A 22,475-nucleotide genomic window follows, 5' to 3' on the forward strand; every position below is an offset into this window, starting at 1 on the left:
TCACCTGGAACGCTCGTCTGTGTAACTGGGAACCCCCGCCCTCTCCTCCAGGTAGCAATCGAACCTCCCCAGGACTCACCCAATGCCCCCTTTTACGTGTATGTGAATGTCAGTGTCGGGGACCCTGTGGCGTGAGCGGAGCATGACTGAAGTGGCCCCCATGTGAGTGACACCTGCGGATCCTCGGCCCGGCCCAGCAATGTTAGACTGATGTGTGAACTGCCCCTAATGAAAACCGCAGTCGGGGCGCCTGGGTGGCTCCGTTGTTCAGTGTCTGCCTTTGGCTCAGGTCATGGTCCCGGGGTCCTGCGATCGAGCCCCGCATCAGGCTCCCTGTCCGGCGGGGGCCTGCTTCTCCCTCTGCCACTCCCCCTGCTTGTGTTCCCTCTCTCGCTGTCTGTGTGTCAAATAAATAAATAAAATCTTTAAAAAAGAAGAAAACAAAACGCAGCCCCCAGCTAAGAACGCAGCCGAGGAGGGAGATCAGCAGGAGCGGCCGGAGCACCGCGCGTGTGCTGAGACGGTGCTGCGGGCGTGAGCGGCTGCTGGACGCGTGTCGAGGCCTCTCTTCCTCACGGCCGCAGACACGCAGCTCAGCACGCGCGCTCCCCACCTGAGCAAACGCCCCACGCCTCCCCGAGAGTCCGCGCGGACTGGATGTCGGACCCAACGGGGCACGCAGCGCAATCCCGCAGCAAGCCAGCCGCTACCCAGCCCGGTGTCACTGCCAGGTGTCGCCTGACACCCTGCACTGCGTGTCCGCCGCTTCTACTCAGCAGAGGGGAGGAGGCGGATGTAGCCGCACGTCGCACCTGAGCAGGTGTGTGTGCGGAAAGACGGGGGGAGAGGGGAGTTGCTGCGAGGGAGACGCAGGTGTGCGGATAGACTGTGGTTCTGCGTATCTCCTAACACGGCTAAGGACCACTGTGCTTGCAGGCAGAGAGAGATAACAAACAGCTCAGGGCGCCCGGGTGGCTCAGTGGGTTAAGCCACAGACTCTTGACCTTGGATCAGGTCTTGCTCTCAGGGCTCTGAGTTTAGACTCGGTGTCCGGCTCCACGCTGGGCACGGAGCCCACTTAAAACTTTAAAAAAAAAAAAAAAAAAAAAAAAAGAAAGAAAAAAAGCTTAGACGGAAGAACTCAAAGTCCCGGTTTAGCTCTAGTCTCTCCTCTCCCTTTCTTGCTAGGATTTCGTTTTAGACTCCGTTTTGTCCTTTGCGGAATGTGGGGACCCCCGCAGGAGGTAAGCCCGAGTCATCAACAGGACCTTGTCAAGGTAAAGCTGCAACCAGGAGGAGGGGACGCGTGTGCTATCGTGGGGCCGGATTCACGGAGCTGCCCACGCACGCAGTGGGGCACAGACCCCATCGTCGGTGCGTCTCCGGGTCACTGGTCAACCAAAGAGTGCAGCCCTGTGTCCACCTCGGTGTCCAGCGAGGCTCTGGGTGCCTGCGCTGAGCTCTGTCCGACAGTTTCACCAAAGGAACTTCCGTGTTCTGTGCCGTGCCTTCCCTCGTGCTTAACAGCCTCCCACCGCCAAGACCTCTGCCGCGGCCAGCAGCCGCCCAGCTCTAAACACTCAGCATCTTTCTCTCTGTCGAAGGTCTGCATCCACAGCAGAAAGGGCACAGGCTGTTCGGGCAGACAACTGCGAGTCCAGTCTTGAATGTGCCACTTCTAGCCACACAGCCGTCGGACCAGCTACAAAAATCAGTCTCCGCATCATGAAAACGGTGCTGGCTAAGCGCTACCTGGGGGGGGGGGGGGGGCTGTGGGCGACACCGGCACAACGGCCGGTCCCCGTTTCCTCCCTTCCACCTGCAACCACCACGACTCCTGCCGCCGCTCACACGGCTTTCCCAGGACCGCACCAGCTCAAAGTCCCGTCGTTGCTCATCCCTACACTGAGAACAGCCTCCTCGCCTCCCTCCCTCCCTCCAGTCACGATGCCCCCCTCGCTAGACGCGTGAGCTCATGAGACAGAACGCTCATCGGGCTACTTCCTCTGATAAATTTCAGGGGCTCTTTTTCTGCCTTTAAATAAGAACAACAAAAACTTAGAAGACTTAATTTTGTATTTCCTCACATCCCCACGCCTCTGGATCCGCCCCCACCCCCGAGTGAGATCCCAGATCCCTCCTCCGGACACACACTCTGCGGACACGGGCACTGCTCCTGCGGAGGCAGCTCATCCTTCCCCACACACCGTCGTCCCTCCTTCTCCTGAGCACCACAGCCTCCCGCGTGGGAAGCCGTGGCCTCAGGCAAGTAAAATCCTCCTCGTGAGCCCCTCACTGCACAGAGCCCCTGCAGGGGCACGATCGCCAGCCCCAGTTAACGCACCCCGCAGAGGGGTCGCAGGAGACGAGCGCACACTAGACTTCAACTCGGGAGGAACACTGTTCTTCTTCTCCGCGCAACGGCCTGAGTCTGTACTTGACTTTGCATCTCCTCTTCTTGGCTGGGGTTCGTGGGTCCGCGTTCTCCCCACACGGAACTACGCTCTGGAAGGGCCGGGAGGCTCCCCGCACACACGTGCTCACTGATGCCGCTCTCCCTCCCTCTCTCCCATTCCTTCCTCCTACTCTCTCCACGGAGACCCCGCCTTGACGCCCCACTGCTCCCTCCCTCCTCTGACCCCTTTCACAGGGAGGTGACAGCTGCTTCAGCATCCGGGGGCACCTTCTTCTTTTCTTTCTGGTGCCCTACAGCAAGCAGCCCTCAATCCCAGGTGCCGTGAATTCATTCCCCAGAAGTGGTGTCAGCCGGAAGCACAGGTGCTCAAACTTCACCAGCGCTCCGAGGTGACACCGCAGAATCTGCCCCTCGAACTCAAACTAGCCCCCAGTGAACGTGGTGCGAGCAGTCCGGGGACGACACACGCAGGCCCACGTCCCGCCCCTCTCCCTCCCCCGAGGGATGCAGTGCCCCTGCGGGTCTGGAACTCGCACTTCTTCTGTTGCATTTCACAAAGCTCAGCGCAGAGGACGACGGGTCTGATCGCCATCTCTCCTGACCGACGACTGCCCTGGCATCTCATTCCCGCGTGCCACGGTGCGGGGCTTTCTCCTCTAGCCCACCGCAAGGCCCGCTGCGAGCCACTGCACAAGCCGCGGAGCCAGTCCTGTGCTCACGTGACTCCCGGGCAGCACCGCCTGACCGGAGCCGGGCACAGGAAAGCACGCTCTGGACACGCCGTGACACGCGGCAGTGATTCACCTTCTGGGACAAGAAGCCGGGCCTCGGGTAGAACGGTCTCCTTGGATCAATGCGGGCCCTATACACCTCGAGATGGCTCAGACCTCAGCAGTAATAAAGCTCGCCAGTTAGAGCAGAGCTCTCCGAAGACGCTTGTTTCTTGGTAACTCTCTGCACCCCCTATGCCCACTACCCCCCGTTGCACAGCACAGAGCGGGGCCGCCAGAAGTGCGCAAAGGCAGCCCAGCGTACCTGTCAGGTGGCAGGGATCTGCGCGTTGCCTTTAGGAATAATTAAGCAACAGCATCAGGGGAGATAAAGGTTGACAGGGTGCCTAGAATTTCCTGCAGAAATGTTTCAAGAACCACAGAAGATGGGAGGCAGGTGTCTGTGTGCTCTGCGGCATGAATCCAGCCTTCTTGTTACAGCCAGTGGAAGTGAACTTGGAGACCATTTCTCTGGCCCGTTTCGGGAACGGGAAGAAGGGTGAGAAGGTAACAATGCCAAGAGAGGTTCCTTGATTTAGATCAAAAATCTCCTTTCTACTTAAAAGGAAAACCATCCTCATGACTGGGGTTTCCTTGATGTGCTGCCCCCCCCCCCCGGCTTCCATTCAGAAGTCATTTCCATGACCAGCTACTTAATTAAGGACAAAGGGCGCTCCTGGTGGGTCCCACTGTCTGTCTCCACACTGGAACTCCAGCACCATCCAGCTCTCCCTTCTGCAATGGGGCGGACCTGCTCCTCTGGGCAGATCCATAGTTCCCCAGGAAAACTCAGGGGAGGGACACCTTTTCCCTACTCAGCAAAAACTCAGAATCTACTTACTAGACAATCAAATTTTACAAGGCACTGAAGTGATAACCCCCAAGCAGAGAGCCCAGGCGGCAATAAATATCTTATAAACACAAAGGTCACAGACCCAGGTGTTTATGAGCACAGAGGATGTTTATGGCTATGCACTTGGCTGAAAATTCCCTTTCAAGCTTTCTCTTCTTTATCGCCAGCTACATTATTATTATTCTCCAATTATTTTTGGAAAATCCAAAGCAAAGAGGACTATAAAAGAGCTTTATGAGACTGTGGAGCCAAATCAGTATGCCAGAAAGAAATCAATGCTTCGAAGAGTTCTGAATACAATTACAGGCCAACAACAGCCCGACGTGTCTGGTAATCTCCCTGCAAACCATTATTGCATAGATTAAAAGATCACAGATATTCCTCCCTGCTCCTCAGTATTAATAGTGATATAGAGCACATTTAATAAACCCAAACTGCCACAGCCCTGCGCTGGATTACGGGTCTGGTTCTTCACGAACTGACATGTACATGCAGACTGGGGTTTAATAATATACAATCTCGGGTCAATCAAAACCCACCCTCGCCAGCGCTCTATTTATTATCGCTTTTGCCACAACCTGCGCCCCATCAGATGCTGTCCTAGAACTCTCTTGGCTGGCAGCCGCACAAAATCCACACAGCGTCAGCATAACAAGTGACAGGTCTCCCCATCAAGTACGACTCGGAGGGAAAGACGGCTTCGGCGGGGACGTAACCCCACAGTCGCACACCACCGTGGCTTCTGACGGACCATCAGATCAGAAAGGAAGCTGTCATCGGCGGAGAAAGGGAACCCAGCTCCTCATTAGCCAGCGTTTTCCATTCTTCCATTTCTTTTCTTTTTTTTTTTTTTTTTTTTTGTCTCTCAACAGACATCAAGGAATAATCATGGGCCAACTCAGCTCTGACAGCTCCGTATGTAAATGGCATTTAAATGCGGCAAACAGCTCACAAACAAAGGGGCTGTGGCTAGGCTGCTGCTCACAGGCCCACTCAGACCCAGTGGCCAAGCTGTAGGTCTCTCTAGGTTTTTGTCTCCAAATGACCAGAAACATCAAGACGAACACAAAGATGTTATTATAGGGCTGCGCTGAGGGTGGGAGTGGGCTGTGTGTACCCTTTTGGGGTGCAGAGGCAGGATCTCCTGCTAGGAATAGAGGGGCCCATGCCTCCCGGACCACCCACCTCCCCAGGCAGCGCTCCCCCTCCAACCGGCCCAGGCGGAAATCTGCCTCACAGCCCCACCCCTGCCGGGCTCTCTGCCCTCCTGCAGCTCCTAACCCAAACTCTGAGGTCTGTCAGGTGCGACTCCAGGCCCGCTTCCGCCTCACAGTCTGCCCCACTCGTCAGCCTACAGGATCGCACACGCATCCGACTCCCTCCGGCCTCACGGGGAGCACGGCACGCCGAAGCGACTTTGTCCTGGAAAGCCTTCCAGTTGCTAATACAGGTCTGATGTCCCCACACGACCCCGAGGCTCCCTCAGCCACAGGCATCTGTTTCTCCTTCCTCCTTCACACGGGACGCACATGAAATGCCCGTAAGACCCGGCACCTGACACGCGGCCCCCAGCGAGCAATGAGGAAACAGGAACGACACCGCCGGGGAGCGGAGCTCCTGGAGAGCTGGGGTCTGGCAATGAAAAGCCCACGCACTGCCTCCTCTAAGCTTCGCAGCACCCTTACCGCACCTCAGCTGCCGGCACATCACACACATGCCGGCCTGCTCGTGTCGCATGTCCCTTCGGACCTCGGAACCGGTGATTCTCGATCGCGAAGTCCATGCTCGTTCGTCCCCCTCGTGGCAGATGAGAGGAAGCTGGCGCTGGTGATGATGACGATGAAGACGGTGGAGCACAGGAGGAGGAGGACAGGAGGAGCAGGGAGGACGGCAGACACGCACAGGGCATCGGCTGTGCACGAAGCATTCGCAGCGAGGTACGTTCCAGCACTATCATCTCATGGTTGCACTCATGAGGGAACGAGACTCCAGGCTACCGCAGGTCACAAAGCTGTCAGCCTTCAAAGCGGGTGCCACCCGGCACCTCCCGCGCGAATGCGCGGATGACACACTCTGAACACGAAAGTCACCGCAGCACAGAGCGGCAGCGGATCTGGAAGAAGACGTCCCGGCTTCGAGTCCGGGCCCTGTCCCTTCTCGGACGGGACGCCAGAGCGGATGCAGAACGTCACCCGCCCCCGTTGTCTTTATCTACAAAGTGAATGGGGATGAGAAACCCACCCTGTCATTCTGACGAGAAGGGCAAACACTAGGGAAAACTCCGGGTACACTGGAAGCCTCTACAGTTATCGGTCAACGGGGCCCAAAGCGAGCCCTGCATAAAGACCCACGATGAGCTCCCGAGACTCCTGACCCGAGCCGGGACCGAGCCAAAGCGCACGGCAACGCCAGCGGGCAGCGTCACGCACGCGGGTCTCCGAGCCACCAACACGCAGAAGCCGTGTGTGCGAAGCTGCCCTTCATTTCCGGTCCCCGACGGACACCCCTCAAGATTCAGTTCCAGGGTCCCCAGCAAACCCGGTCTTAGCCAGGATAACGGAGTTGAACGATTCAAGGAAGTACCGCCCCCAAGCTGCTGTGATCCGCTAATATGCTTCTAGGATGTCTGCGTGGGGGCAGCAGAAGGTGAGGGGCTGCTTGAACTCCCGGTGGCTGACAGGATGATCTAAGGTCGACTAGAATTTGGGCCCCTGGGTGACTCTGTGGGTTGAGCCTCTGCCTTTGGTTCAGGTCATGATCCCAGGGTCCTGGGATCGGGTCCTGCATCGGGCTCTCTGCTCAGCGGGGAGCCTGCTTCCCCCTCTCTCTCTGCCTGCCTCTCTGCCTGCTTGTGATCTGTGTCTGTCAAATAAATAAATAAAATCTTAAAAGTCGACTAGAATTTAATGGTCTGTAAATGGAGTAGTACATGTTAAAGTACCCAGCACCACGCCACAGCACGGATGACCAGAATGTGTTTCCGTCCTCCCTTGAAATGATCACTGGGAGAGACAGCTCGGGGATGTCAGAATAATGCACCGCACCTGTCTCCCGAGGAGAAAGCCTGCCGCCACGGTTCACGGCGTCGCTCGGAAACCCGCCCCTGTCCAAAGCCAAACCCAGGCATCGTGTCCAGCCTCACGGCTCTTGGATTTCAGAGGCAAAAGGCTTGGCCCGGCTTCTCACTGGGAAACTCAGCAGCAGAGAGCATGACCTCCCCTGGCCGGTTTCAGACCCACAGCACCCGAGCCGGAACAGAAGCTACTGCCCCCAGCAGGAGGTCATGCACTGAGAGGGTCTCTTCGCCTACGTGGCGTGAAAGACAGGAAGGGCTGCGTCGTCTGTCACCATTTACACACAGAACATGGGCACGGCTGAAACGTGGAGGTCACTATGCCAAGTCCCACTTACGTATTAAAAAAAAAAAAAAGACTATAGTCTACAGACAAGTCTGGAGAAGAGGAGAAACAGCGGAGCGTTTCCTCCAGCACAGGAAATACCACTTGCCTCCATCTCGCTTCTCTCCAGGGAAAAGACGCGCCACCCCAACAGGACTTTCAGATCGGCCCTCAAACACCACGACCCCTCTACCCTGACAACACCCCGCTCATCAGACTCCCTCCTAAGGGTGCGCTATCAGGCCCACAGGAGAAAACGCCCCAATTTTGGTAAAAAGAGGTCACGTCGGACGATGTGAAGATGCGGAGTAGAGGGAAACAGACCTCTTCCGCCTCAGGAAGCACCAGTCTCCACCTCCAGAGGAAGGCAGATCCGCTCTGCAGATGGGCCACATGGGGCTCTGAGGCCTTGCGGCACCGTGGCCCGTCACCGGATTATTCTGTAAGATGCAGCTCAAAACCACGGCAGAGGACGGGCTGCAATGGCCATGGCAAAGCGGGGGAGTCTGCACCTGAAGGTATCAGCGTTCAAAGAAATAAATTTTAACTGAAAAATAATTGGCTTCTCTCTCCATCTCTAAAAAGGGACCTAGCTCCATAAAAGAATGGCTATTATTCCTGAAGAAAGGAGCTGCTGCCTTTCATTAAGATGCCGTGAATGCTTTTCCTGTTGGCCACAACACTGTCAAGGGCGGCACATTCTTGGCAGACCCCGCAGCATAAAGAGGGCAGCCCCTCCCCGGCAGGCACCAGCCCCCCGACAGCCCTGGAGCGCACGCTCCACCCCCCCAGGCCGCCGGGCACACACGGAGCACACACAGAGCTCCTGCAGAGTCTCCCAGGCGCCAGCTGAGGCCCAAGTGCACAGTCACTGTGCGGGCTCAAAGCAGGGCTGCGGGCGACAAAGGGGACACGGCTCCCATTCTTCCGAGTCCTATTCAGCACACTGGGTTAGAGAGGCTCCAGGCTGTGCAGGGCTCCCCGCTCCAGAGGCCTGCACCCGGGTGGCCTGGCTGGGAGCTGGCCACGGGGCCAGCGGGAGCGTTCCACACAACGGGTCCATGTCACGCAGACGCTCAGCCGGCCACACACGTCTCCCCTCCAGCCTAGCCCAACCCGATCTCCAAAACGCATTTTGCTGACGATATACCTTCTTTCCCACGCTTTTTCACTCCAGAATGCCTGAGCAGAAACCCACAACTAGGCAGGGGCAGAAGCGGTACCATTTCCTATAAGGAACTTAGGAAAACAAGTGACGTGGTTCGGCTTTTCACAACATTTGTAGAGTATTTACAAGGTAGACCAGTGGGGCTTAAACATGTGTGGAGCCAAGAAAATGTTACAGCGACAAAACGTACGACTCCTTAAAACTGCAGAATCTTTAAACCAGAAATTTACAATGGGTTTTTCTTGGCAAGGAGCGCGTCCAAGGAATAATGGTGAGATTGTACTTACTCTGAGGATGTAAATGGAAACACCACACGTGCTGGCACAGCCCACAGTCTCGAGTGCCTTGCCTGGACTCAACTGCCATTTTCATAAATGCAGTCCCTGTTGAACCACAAGCAGGACGGTGAACCGCCCCCAGCCCAGCAGCAGAATTCTCCCTCTTTCTGTTTACCAAAATCCGCACCTGCCCGCAGAGCTGCCACAGTGGACACCCTGCGCTTCAGTGGTGTCCAAGTCTGACCGGTAAGAGCAAGAAGGCCTGGACGTTTATTGAGGCCTAGCATATGCCAAGCAGAGGGCTTGGTGCTTTAACCATACTCACAGCTCCTTCCAGGTTATCTGAGAATTACAAACTAAGGTCGACCACTTTTAGACACTTCCCTTACCCCATATAACATGCCTGCACAAGTGGAAAGCAGGATGCCTAAGAATTAATAACTAGGAACCTCAAATCTGTTTACCTGATACAATGCCAGGCACTTCACAAACATTAGCTGACTTATTGTTCAAAATAACCCCATGTGGTACGCATAATCTCATGTATCTAGTAGGGAAAGGTAAATGATTTTCCCAAAGTAAAACATCTCCCAGACAGAGAAGGACGGACAACTCCAGCCTGACCTGACATCTGGCTCTAAAGCCACCGTCCCTGTAGACCACATTCTCCCTCCAGGTCTGCTAGACTCGCCAGCCAATGCTCACTCATGCTTCCAACAACGATGCCCTAAGTGCCAGCCGCATGCCAGGCATTGTTTGAGCACCTCGGACCCAGGCGGACAGGACCTCCCCGCAGAGGGGACACACAGCAGAGGTGAATGAGGTGAGGGCATGAACCACATGCACCTCTGGGCACAGAGCATTCGGAGCTGAGAGAACAATACTGCAAAGGCTCTGGGACCAAGAATGCTTGGCGTTCTCCAGCAAGCAAGCTCAAGGGTTGGAGAGGATTAACGGGGGGCGGGGGGCAGGAAGAGATGAGATGGAAGGTTCCAGAGCATGCAGTACCATGTAGGCCAGGTAATGACAGTTTCCGACTTGCATTCTTAGGGAAATGGGAGACTGGCTGGAGGACGGAGAGGATCTCAAGCACATCTCTAAAGGGCCCCTCGGGCTGCCTGAGGAACACTTGAGGGAGGCAAAGGTAGGAGCAGAAATCAGTTAGGAGGCCCTGGGGCATTCCAGGTCAAAGACTACGGAGGCTCAGCCCAGGGGGGTGGCCATGGAGGTGAAGAGAAGCAGCTGGGCTCTGTTGAGTCTGGTTTCAGCCCTGCGTGGCTGACAAAATCACTCCCACTCAACCCTTAAAAGAACCCGATCCAGAACCCTGGAGTTAAAAAGAGACAAGCAAACATTCCGATGGGGAATGGGGATCAGTAAACGAAATCCAGGTGAAAGCTGTAGCCCACACAGACTCACTGAGGGCTTCCGGGACCAACGGAGAACCAGCACTTAGAAGACTATGAAATGTCTGGGGCCAAAGCGTGGTAGACAAATTTCACAGCACCACCTTCCAGGTGACCCTCTCTGTCTCCAGGTATCCCACCATCTTTGGCAACCCTAAGGACAGATTCATCACGCAATGCAATCCGTACAGCATCGGGTCTGGCAAAAGCTGGGAGGAACCCGGGTACCTGTGCTGCATAAAGAAGTGTAGCCCCCTCCTCCCACCTCGTCAAGTACAAGAAGCGTTTTTAAGTGTAATATCACTTGTTCTTTGCCAGTGTGTTTTGGTTTGGGTTTTTTTTTTCCCCCTTCCAGAAGGGCCTTAATTATCATGCTGGAGAGTTGGGGAAAGATGGCTTTTATGTGGTTTTATCTCCCAAACACAGTATTGTCATGGGTTTATTTATTTGTGTTTTTACAGTAACACGATGCTCTCCTGTAATTGAGACCATTATGGAGAGGGCTGGCATGTGTTTTCCACAAGATTAAAGGCAATTTCTGTTTTCAAAGCCAGTACTGCTTCTTGGAAAACTCCTTTCCTATGCTAAACTAAATCCACTAAGCCAACATTCTACATTCACCTGGTCTGCATTACAACGCTGCACACAAGACCAGGAGAGACGATTTCATTCATGCATTGATTCAAGCCGTATTTACTAAACCCCTACTGCACCGGGCACTGTGGGGGTGGGAAAATCCAGCCCAAAATAAAACAACAGCCTTTGCCCTCCAGGGGCTCTGAATCCAGGGGGAAAAGCACAGGGAAACGACAGGAAACAAGGCATTCGGTGATAAGAGCTGTAATAGAAGTAAAACGACAGGCACGGGGAGAATAAGGAACGAAGGACTGATCCCTCCTGGTAGCGAGGGGTGTTTCTGGGAAAAGCTGCAACGTGAAAAGGACCTTCAAGTCCCTTGGGCCTGGAAAAGGCATTGAGACAGCAGGCACAGCAGGGCCACAGGTGCACAGGATGGAAAAAGGAAGACTCTAGTAACTAAGAAATCACCTGGAGGGTTCGGAGTTTGGAGGGTAAAGGTGAGGGAGCGTCAACATAACAGGGTACAGATAAGAGCAGAAAGGGGAAGGCGTGGCGCCAGCCCGTGGCAGCCCCTCCTCAACTGAAGACGTGGGGTCTGGATCTTCAGAGGACACCAGGGAGCCATTTCAGGTGCCCACATGAGGAAACAAAGGGCTGTTCCACGTGGATCACAAGCCAGAAGCAGGCCGGGGGTCCTCACATGCGTCTTCCACCTCACAGTGACGCAAGACGGGGGCCACAGGAGCCCCAGATCACAGGTGGGAATACCAGTGTGGGGTTAAGCTGTAAACTCTTCCAGATTTCAATCCATTCTTCCGCAGCCCACGAGTCCATGCCACGCGTTCTTCCCACACCGTCCTGCGAATCGCCTTTATGAAGGTAACTAGCAGCGGGGACAATGGTGTGCAGTGAAAACACTGGCCAGAGAACTACGGAGAAAGCTGAGCTCTTCTCAAATGTGGGATGAGGAAGGCACGAGGGAGAGAGGAGACATGCTTCCAGAAGGTGCAACCCTGCTGCGCGGGGCCCTCCATCTCCAGGGGCCGTAGGCACGCGTCAGCATCAGTTCCATGTAAGACAACCATCCTGCTGTAAAAGCTGTTTCGTTAACACACTGTGACTTGTAGGACAGTGTAATACTGTCACCTTCACAGTACGCCGTCTCGTCCTCAGAAAGTTCTGGAAAGGCTACCTGAGCTAACTCTAATGACAACCCCATCTTACAAATGAACTAAGAGAGAATCAGAAAGCAGTGACTTACCCAAGGTCAGGCTGTCCGTGTCTTCTGAATCCCGCACCACTGCCACTTTTCCCAGCCCTCCCCTCAAGGAAGGATGCTATCAGTTACATCCTGATGGACCAAGGACCACGTGCAAACACATCACCCTGGTTTAATGTAATCCCCCACCTTCTTCCAGCCTCTCTAAACTCCTCCGTCTTCACCAGCGCCGCTCCTCCCACAAACCAGACTCCGACGGAGGGCATCCCGTGACTGGCCCTCACCAAGACACTGGGGCCCGAGGAGGAAAGATCTCTCAGGTTAACAGCTCCTACGTGCCAGGGGCTTTCCCTACATCGTTAGTAACTGCAATGGTAATAGCTATTCAATCTTAATGATGGACCAGGCCCTGTGCTAAGATAAGGCCAGTGCCCTCAGACACTCCTTCATGGCACCAGAGAGAGGCACACTGGGGGAAGGTGGAGTGGGGGGTGTCTGAGCAGCAGTGGGGAAGCAGAGTCGGGCAGGGGACAGACGAAGATTTATGTCCTCACACATGCCTGGGGGTGTGGGCTTTATCTGGATGCTGATCGCCAACCCGAGCATTTTAAGTAGGTCAGTGACCTGGTCAAGTTTCTGTATTTTAGGAAAATTCACTCGGGTTTCAATGGACAGAATGGACCTAACTGGGGCAGGGGCAAGCGGGAAGACGCAGAGAGGGGTTAGGAGGCTTTGCATGCCTCTCAGAAATAGCCAATGAGGGCAGCGTGAACCAGGCTGCCTCCTAGGTGTTCAATAAATATTTGTTAATTGCGGTATTGATTGGTTACAAGCAGAACAATCTGTTGTACCTACTGGGGCATGTCAGCTCCATCACACGGCTGTCCCAGTGTGTGATCCCAGGTTCTGGGTGCAGTGCTCTCTCTCGCTGAAAAGGCCTCCATCCAAGGAAGCGTTACCTCCTCTCTGGGATTTTTATCGCCCGATTTTCTGTTTCTGCTAATTGAGGAATTTGTGAGGAAATGGGAGACCCAGATTCTGAGCATCTGTATTGATCTGCCTCCTCTCACTGCGGGGGCGGGAGGGAAGTGGATGGATAGTTGGTGCATAGATTTGAAGAGGAGCCAGGTGTCTCTGTGACGTCCATCGTCCATCGTCTCCCCGAAGGCGAGAAGTCAGAGAATTAGGAGGTGATGCTGATGGGAAGGCAAGAGAGTGGCTGTGATGGAGAAGGGGCAAGGAGCCTGACTGCCCAGCAACATCCCTGAACATTCAAAGAGGAGCGACGTCTAAGCGAGAGGGGCTCCAGAGCCCCTGGCCGTTCCTTGCAAACTCCCAGCTCCATACCCTCCTCTCTCCTAAAAGCAAGCCTGCAGCTGCAGAAGCCAACACGCCAGACAGGATCGCCAGACACTGGCCCATGCACCCTGGGTCTCAACACAAAAACCTCAGGACATCCTTTTGCCTTGCCCGGCCAGCCGTACACTTGATTTCTTCCTCACTGTGAGCTGCTCGGACTCCACAGGCTAAGTCAGGCTCATGTGGCCAGAGCAGCAACAAAAGCTACGGGCCCTATCCGGATAAAGTGAAATCAGCAGAAATCGTCATTTGCTCTGTTATCTAGTTAGCACCTGGTCTGGTGCCTAAGCACAAACCTTAGATATTGAGAACACTAAATATGTTGAAAAACCAGTTCTGGCTTCTTAAATAAACCAGGAAAGGCCATTATAGTATTCATTTACTTCCAGATTGAATCATTCAACAAATATCACCTGAACACCCAGTGATTCTCTATTTTAAGCGTGCACAGAAATCATCTGGGAGAATGTGTTAAAAATGCAAATTACCACACCCAGAGAGTCAGGCCTAGTATGGTGATTAAAATATGTCCACAAATCCTTTAATATTCTTCTCTTCCAAGGGGGGGGGGTGCCTAATTCTCCTCCCTTTGAGTAAGGCTCTTTTTAGTGACTAGCTCCTGATTAACAGAATGTGGCAGACGTGACAGTTATGACTTGCAAGATTAGGTCATTTGTCTCTCTTGTGAATTATTCACTCCAGGGAAACCAGATGTCATGTCAAGAAGTCACTTTGGAGAGGTCCATGTGGTGAGAAACCAAGGCCTCCTGCCAAAAGCCAAGTGAGTGTGCCATCTCGGAAGCGAATCTTACAGCACCGGTCAACCACTGGGATGACAGCAGGCCCCGTCTACCCCCTTACCACGGTCTCCTGAAAGAACCAGATCAAAAACCTCCCAGGAGTTCCCGACCCACAGAAACCATGAGACAGTTCAATGTTTGCTCTTTTAAGCCGATAGATTTGAGGGTAATTGGGTTATGGAGCCACATATAACTAATTACACCTAAAAATCAACATTTTTAAATCTCAATCTTGGTGGTTCACAATAAAAAAATAAATACCCAGAGAGACAAAACCCATATGTTTCCAATTTCACATGATCTTTGTTTTAACAAAGCAGGAAAACAACTAAAAATAAAATTAGATTGTGTTCATCTCATTTGAGATCATTAGACGTAGGACTCACTTCATTTGCATAGTACCTCTGTGCAACCCCTGCCTCATTGAAGCTTATGGAAACAACAGAGAGTCCGTGCAACTAAAGGTTATGAGAGCAAGTTGGTCCACCAGTTGCTACAAATATTTTAAATGGCTAGCTAAAATTTACACTCAGTGGTATAGTAATATTGCATGGTAGGGGCACCTGGGGGGCTCAGCCCATGACCGCAGGATCTTGGGATCGAGCCCCACGTCAGGGGGCTTCTCCATCTCCCTCTGCTCCTCCCCTCGTGCTCTCACCAACCCCCAATAAATAAATAAATAAAATCTTTTTAAAAACTTTGCATGGTACATATTTCCTGATTTCAAATGCAAGGCTTAATTTTACATTCAGTATAATATTACATAATAGATATTTCTTGAATTTAAATGCAAATTTTGATTTTAAATGGAAAATTTCCAGATTCTAGGCACATTAAGAATAGCTCCTTAAAGAGGAACGGAGATTTCTCTTCCTCGGACCAGAGACGACGAAAGGTCTGGTCCACAAGCACATTCACAGCAGTACAGAGCTAACCTATGCTGACTCTTGAACTGACCAGCATGAGGGCACACAGGCCTGCAGATGAGTGCAGGAAGACAGAATGTTTGCAGGCACGGGCTCTGGAATGCAAGTGAATGGTTAAATGGTTAAATCCCATTTCATAGCTGTGTAGCCTTGGGCCAACTGCTTGACCACTAGCTCTGGCCTGAGCTTCTTTGACGACGAAAGGGAGGTGAGAACGGGTAAGGAGCTATGGTTCAACGTGGGTAAAGCCCTTAGAACAAGACCTCTTGCGAGGACGTACTCAGTAAATGCCAACCAGTCTTGTAGTCCACTTCGGTACCATCTCCTAAACCTCTGAGTGGAAATCCTAAGAAGCACCAAAATTCTTCTGTGGCCCTGGAGCTGGTAAAAGACGACGGTGATGGGACTCGGTCAGGAAAAAGGAAAGTCCCAGCTGCTGAAATGCCATCATCCAATATTAACTTAGTGCTCACCAGGGAAAGCACATCTACCTTTCCTATGGAAATAAAAATGAACCCTTCTTCCTATTATCATCTCAGGGGAAAGGAGTTCATTGCTACCGCAATTTTTAGGATGGCTCCCGACCTGGCGTGAAGTGATGGAGGTCGTCTGGTTCCTTCTCTACGTAGGTTTACAAAACCTTCCAGAAGGATTTCCATTCTCTCGGTGTCTTTCTCCGAGCCGTGCTCCTACGCTCCCATCCACGCACTGCTGGACATTCTGCGAGAGCAGCACCCTGGTCCGGCACCACCCTCCTGTGACCTTGTGCCTCGGAACAGGAAGCAGCTCTCACTCATCACTGGAATTCGTGTTTTCTTCTGAGCAGTAAGTACAAGGAAAGTCTTGCTTTTTCATGTATTTTCCCACTTGTTCTGATTATCCCCCACCATGGCAGTCGGTCTGAAGTAAGAACAGCTTTCCAGGCAGGGGGCAGAGGTGTAGGATGATCTCGAAAATGCCAACACTAAGCAAAGCGCTTGAACAAGCAGCACGTCGTTGAGTTCTGAAAGTTTCGCTGCACAACCTCACTTGGTCGCAGACTTCTCTACCCGTTACCAAGGATGCTACTCGAGTCTCCACCAGTCCCCGGGCGGAGGCCATAAACACTGACCCGCGGGGTGTGGTCCTTGCCCATCCTGACATCAGCTTTCAGCATCTGACAAGCACTTGCACCAAGAAAGAGGTCAAGGGAGACATGACTGTCCTCCTACAGAAGTTAGAATATCAACTCCAGAAAGCACCAGAGACTAAGCAGAAAGCAACCCCTGTCTACGCGGCAATTCCTCAACCTGAGTGTGCGTCAGAATTTCAGGAAGGCTTAGACACAGACCGTCAGCGTCTTCCCACCCCACCCCCAAAGATTTCTGAGTCAGAAGGTCAAGGCGGGGCCTCGAAATTCGCATCTCGTCAAGTTCCCAGGTGAAGCTGACATTGGGCTGAGGGCCACACTTTGAGAACATGAATCCGAGGTAAAGGGGGGGGGGCAGAAATGCCACGATCTGAGAGGTGAGAAATGTGATGACAAAGTCTGTACTGTTCTATTTTGTTTTTTTAAGATTTTATTTGAGAGTGAGCAAGAGCAAGCCAGAGAGAGAGTGAGCAGGCACAGGGGGACAGGACAGGAAGAAGCAGACTCCCACCAAGCAGGGAGCCCGGTGGAGGACTCAATCCCAGGACCCCAAGATCATGACCCAAGCCAAAGGGTCAGCCCACCGACTGAGCCACCCAGGTGCCCCAATCTGCACAATTCTTGAAAACAACCTGGGTCTGTTACTATCCATACAACTGTGAGCTCATGATCCTCTATCTTGGCTCACTACAGGGGATATAACTAATAGATCAGGAGAATAATAAAGCAAAGTCTACGTTAATAAGTTTGTATGATTTACTCTTCATTAAAAATATTATAGACTTAATAATCGTAGCAACTTTTTAGTGACTCTTGGAACGTAGAGACAAAGGTGACACTCCAAAGCCACCCAGAACGCAGTATTGGAGCCACACGTGGGACCAATTGAGGTGATTCTCTGACATGCTCCAGAAGCCAAGAATGAGCTCCAATTCAACATCAAGGGTATGGGAGGTTTCCAGGAAAGCCTGGATTCCCCGTGGGGGGCCCCTGCACCACCACTGTAGTTTGTGAAAACGCAACCAGAGTAACCTACAGGGGTGTGTCTGCTGAGGCTTCCACTCCACACATCTTCAACAGCCCCAACGTCTCAGCCCCGTTTCCCGGTTTAGTATGATATCACTGGAAAACAAATTTTAAAGAGCTCTGAAAAATGTGAACAAACCCCAAAGGGAAGTCGATGTGCCATTGTGTGAGAGTCCTCCCCAGGAACACCTGTGAACTGTTGAGTTTAATTGGCTTACAGCTGGTACTGGCTGTGCATGGGAAGACAGGGGTTTATTTTTTTCGATTACAAGTCTTTACGTTGTATTTTCTGTAACTATCAAAAACGACAGGGACTTCTGTTTGTTGGGCAAAGGAAACAGACGTGGAACAGGATGGGAAATGTTTCCAGAAAAGCAAAGTCATGGTAAGGAAGCAAACCCAGTGAGCAGCGGTGCACTGGTGGGTACCCTGCATGGCTCCCGCCCAGCCACACGCTCAATTCCCAGAGGGTGACCCCATGGGACAAGTGGCAGCATTTATTCAAGTGTTTATCCCCAACTGGTGCCATTCAGAGTAGACTACCAAACGGGAAGCAGCGCAGCACATCCGCACTTCCAGTGACAGGACGGTATTCTAGGCAGAGCGATTCCTAAAGAGAGTCATGAAATGTAGCCGTTTATAATTCTGCTGAGGCGCAGATCTGACTACCGCCTGTTGGAGGAGGAGCTAGAAACGGCCGGTCCAGCAGCCACAGCTGAATTCGGCTTTGTCATTCACTTTTATTAGGCATTCAGTCATTGTCTTGGAGTGAACAACTATTTCTGAGTGACCAGAAATGACCATCGAGAAGAGAATGTCAACGAAATCTGAAAGGGCAGTTAATTTACAATGTTCATGTCATGAACAGACAACGAGCGATTCTGAAGAACGGCCAATCTGCAGAAAACCAGTCCACAGAGATCCCTGCATTGGAATAGTTAAGAACTCACAAAGGATTTATCCCGAAGTAATTACACTGTTCCCCTGGGCTCTCCAGCGGCATACGTAGGCCAAGTCCTAAGGAGAGTAGAACCTCAGATATAGATGGTAATTCCAAAAACAGAACATGGGAAAAATAAGATGTTGGCCATTCACCCAAGAGAGACAAGCGCTTTGACGGAAAGCAATCAGAGATGGATAGGGCACACCCACTATGAGCCAGCACCGTAAGGTTCAGAAAGAAAAGGCAAGTTCCTCTCTAGTTGGGGAGATAAGACAGCTGCACAAAATAAGCAATAATGTAAGATAAAACTTCATTAAGTAATGAAATGAGTTCCCAGTCAGTGTCCGAGGAGAACAGATAAGGAAACCGTCGAGGGGAACAGAAGTAGACAGGAAAGCCCTTCCATTATCGGCCAAATTAAGTGATCAGGTCCCCACGCAGGGGACAGGACGGTAAGACCTGCGTAAACCAGCTGAACAGAAACACACCCTGCCTCACGGGGTCCGAGCTCTCAGAGGGGCTCCACCACCGACCAGAGCTTAGAGGTAGGTACCGGTACCACAGCACAAGTCCTGACCCCCAAAAGGGAAAGGAAACGTTTCCATAAGGCCTTTTCCATCAAATTAACTCTGCGAGCGGAAATGAACACAACGCCCCGCACGGATGTGTTTAGGCGATTCAGCCAGAGCAAATGTCCGAAGAGAGGAAACACTTACGGATTTTAACACCACAGGACACTCGGATCCCAACCTGCTGGGTGGGTTAATGTCACAAACGTGCAGGACCACGAGTCGATTCCAGAAAGCCACACACATCCTACCACTCCACGGCCGCCACGCCGCTCCCAGATCCCCTCGCCAAGCACTCCCTCGCCCCACGTCCACAGGTTACTCAAGGGTTGTCTTCTCAGGGACTCCTTTATCCTGAATTCCGCCAGCCCCCAGGACACACACTTTCGCCACCTCCTGCGTCCCTCTCCTCCGGGGCACTCGCCAGCTTCCCGCAGTCCGGCTATTTTACTCATGTATCTGCTTCACTGCCGTCTCCAGCACAGGACGCGCGCTCCGCCCGGTCACGAACTGCTGTGCTTTGTTCACTGTGGATCCCGAGCACCTAGAACAGTGCCTGGCACATATCATACAAAACAAAACGTTAAGTGCGTGAATAACTGAATGCATGTTTGAACGGACACCTGTGAGTTTTTACCGGCTGTATATGCCATAGTAAACGATCTGCATTTTATCTTACAGATTTTATAGTATGTAAGTAAGTCCATCAAGGCATTTCGTTTTATTCACAGAAAATTCTACCCAGCACCAGGCATCAAAAGGCACACAAAAGCTTTTGCTCCTAAGTTCCATTTCTGTTTATTTTTTTTTTAAGATTTTATTTATTTATTTGACAGACAGAGACCACAAGTAGGCAGAGAGGCGGGGGGGAGTGGGAAGCAGGTTCCCCGCTGAGCAGAGAGCCTGATGCGAGGCTCAATCTCAGGACCCTGAGATCATGACCTGAGCCAAAGGCAGAGCTTAACCCACTGAGCCACCCAGGCGCCCCTGTTCTGTTTATTTTTAATCATTCGCTCTCATAGAACCTTGCAGTTAACCCTCGCAATGTTAACTACCAACCCTGGAATTGGTTAAGTACATCCTTGCCAATCGCCCCATTAATTGGCGTATTTTGTTTTATTAGGTACTTAACTTTGTTCAATCCAGCAACATTTACTGATGACCTACCGCCCCCACACCTAGGCTTAGTGGTGAGGAAAGAGAGCTGAGCAAGAAGACTAGAACCCCTTCCCTGGTAAAGCAGACAGTCTGGGGGATGAGAATACGTGAGGACCAAAAACTAAGATAAAAGTTATCCCAGAGGACGTGGGGAGACCATGGAAGCGTGCGGCCGGAACATCCACCCTGGTTCAGGAAGAGTGAAAGACGCACCACTTAACACATATTTATCTACAAGTGAAGTAGGAATTGGCCAAGTAAGAAGAGGAAAGGATTGGAAGTTCTCCAAACAGAGGAGACGTAAACCGATGAGAAGCTCGGAAACAGAAACCCAGCTCTCCAGGAACGGTGCAGGGAGGGGAGAGCAACCAGACCTGTGCGCTGGGGGGCTGGCAGGGGCCCCCATGGCGTAGGGCCTCCTGAGTCAATTCCAGTCCAGAGCTTCTGTGCCCCAGGGCCTGTGCGAGCTGCTCTGGGGAGAGCAGAGATGAGTCAAACGCTACCAGAATCCCTGGCCTTTGGCACCCTCCCTGCCGGGAAGACTCAGACACTGTGAATGAAGGCTGGTGGACAAGTGAGCATTTTTTTTTCTTTAAATACCAAAGCAGAGAAAGCATATGGGCGAGGGCAGCGGCACCATCTCACCCCAGCGGCACGCTCCATGTCAGGGACACCTTCCCCAAGCTAAGGGAAAGACAAAACACGGAGAGGAAGGGGGGCTCTGGAACTCTCCATGAGGGGGCAGATCTGGCAATCCCAGCCAGAATTAAGGCTACTCGTTCCCATCAACTCAACTGCTGTCTCGCCTTCCCTGCTGCTGACTCCTGCTCACTGAGCCCTGGTCTCGCCGCTGAATCTCCATGACCACGTCTCCTCCAACCGCTCCGCAGAGCTTCAAGAGGAGCTTTTCGAAAGCCGATCCAGGCCCCGATAACCCCGGCGCCCACAAGGTGACTGGGATCCCGCGGGCCGGGAGTGAGTAGTTAGACACAAATTTCCTGTTACACCTTTATCTGACTGCGCTGGTTTTCTCCAACTGTTCAGAGGGTACAAGCTCAATAACCAGGGTCCCGAAAGGTCCCTTCGATCGCAAGGTTACGGACACACAAGCTATTAAAAACAATAACCTTTTTTTTTTTTAACAATAACCTTTAAATGCATTTTGGTAAATGTCTAATCTTTCATTATCTTCAGATCTTCAACAGTATTCTGATTTCTAATGAGGAAAAAAAAAAAGACTGAGGCACAGTAGCAACTATTTGGAGTTACGAATAAAAAAAAGAAACACCCAGGAAAATCTTCAAATTCTGATTCAAAATCCGTGTCTGATTACACAGCGCACAGCCCCTCTCATGTAATTTGCATGAAAACTGCAAGCGGAAAAAAAAAAAAAAAAAAAGAAAACTGCAAGCGGGTTTGCCAAGGGTTAACCGATCTCGATTTAGTGCTGGCCCTTGCCCCATCTCTGACGTGTTAGTTACATCTCGCGCTCGCACACCTACTATTTGTAAGCTACCGTAGTTCTCGACCCTGGCGGGGCCTCAGGGACACCCAGAGAACGGACTAAAAATGCAGACTCCCAGGTCCCGCAAGGACACATTCTCGCTCGGTTGGTCTGGGTCAAGGTCCCAGAATTCGTATTTTTAACAAGTGCCACAGGAAATTCTAAAGCGAGCAGTCTAAATTCTAAACCTGCCATGGTCTGGGATCGATCGTCTTCAAAACAAATTCACACTCCACAGAAGGTATAAATTGATCCACTGGGGTACACAGGGAAAAAATGAGATCGTCTATTTTTAGTTATTTCTCATATCATCCTTATGTAAAATGCATTTCTGTATATAATTTATATATATAATAGCTTAACGCATCTATACAGTATATAAAAATATGGTCACTGCATGACCACATTCCTCTTACCAGACAGAACCATAATTTAAAAAAAGAAAAAATACAGGGGCACCTGGGTGGCTCAGTGGGTTAAAGCCTCTGCCTTCGGCTCAGGTCATGATCTCAGGGTCCTGGGATCGAGCCCCGCATCGGGCTCTCTGCTCAGCGGAGAGTCTGCTACCCCCTACCCCCTGCCTGCCTCTCTACCTACTTGAGATCTCGCTGTCAGATAAATAAATAAAATCTTTAAAAAAAAAAATGTGGAGGCCACAGGAGCACTTTTGTTCACAAATGCAACTGAATATTCCAGTATCCTTGGGAAATGGAAGGCAGAGGGAACCAAAAGAAGAAAGGTGCGGTGACAGGGCAACACAATGTTTGAAACACATCCCAGAGAGAAAAGCAAATCGTAAGGAGAAAAAAGCCCAAACGATGCCCCATGCTTGGGGAACATCCACTAGGACATCACCTGCCTCATATGCACAGCCCTTAAAGAGGTGAACCCCACGTCCTCTGACGGTCCCCCCGGCACTGACCCTCCAGTTTTATGACGCCCCGATCAAGACATGCCCCGTGTGCAGCCACGTC

General features: G+C 52.0%; 1 protein-coding gene across 8 annotated transcripts in view; it reads right to left on the reverse strand.

Moving 5' to 3' along the window:
- The window catches only part of AUTS2 (activator of transcription and developmental regulator AUTS2), a 1,101,696-nt gene that overhangs the window by 891,643 nt on the left and 187,578 nt on the right, over positions 1-22,475 (reverse strand). Inside the window, exon 1 of one of the 8 annotated variants that reach the window (XM_047714570.1) lies at positions 9,348-9,392. The exons of the other annotated variants lie outside the window; for them this stretch is intronic. Coding sequence (XP_047570526.1) covers positions 9,348-9,377 — 30 coding nt within the window. The 5' untranslated portion in view covers positions 9,378-9,392. Of the gene's footprint in view, positions 1-9,347; positions 9,393-22,475 lie in introns of those variants that run through there. 8 annotated transcript variants of the gene reach the window in all.

The sequence above is a fragment of the Lutra lutra genome, chromosome 18 (assembly GCF_902655055.1).
Source record: "Lutra lutra chromosome 18, mLutLut1.2, whole genome shotgun sequence".
Taxonomy (NCBI): Eukaryota; Metazoa; Chordata; class Mammalia; order Carnivora; family Mustelidae; genus Lutra; species Lutra lutra.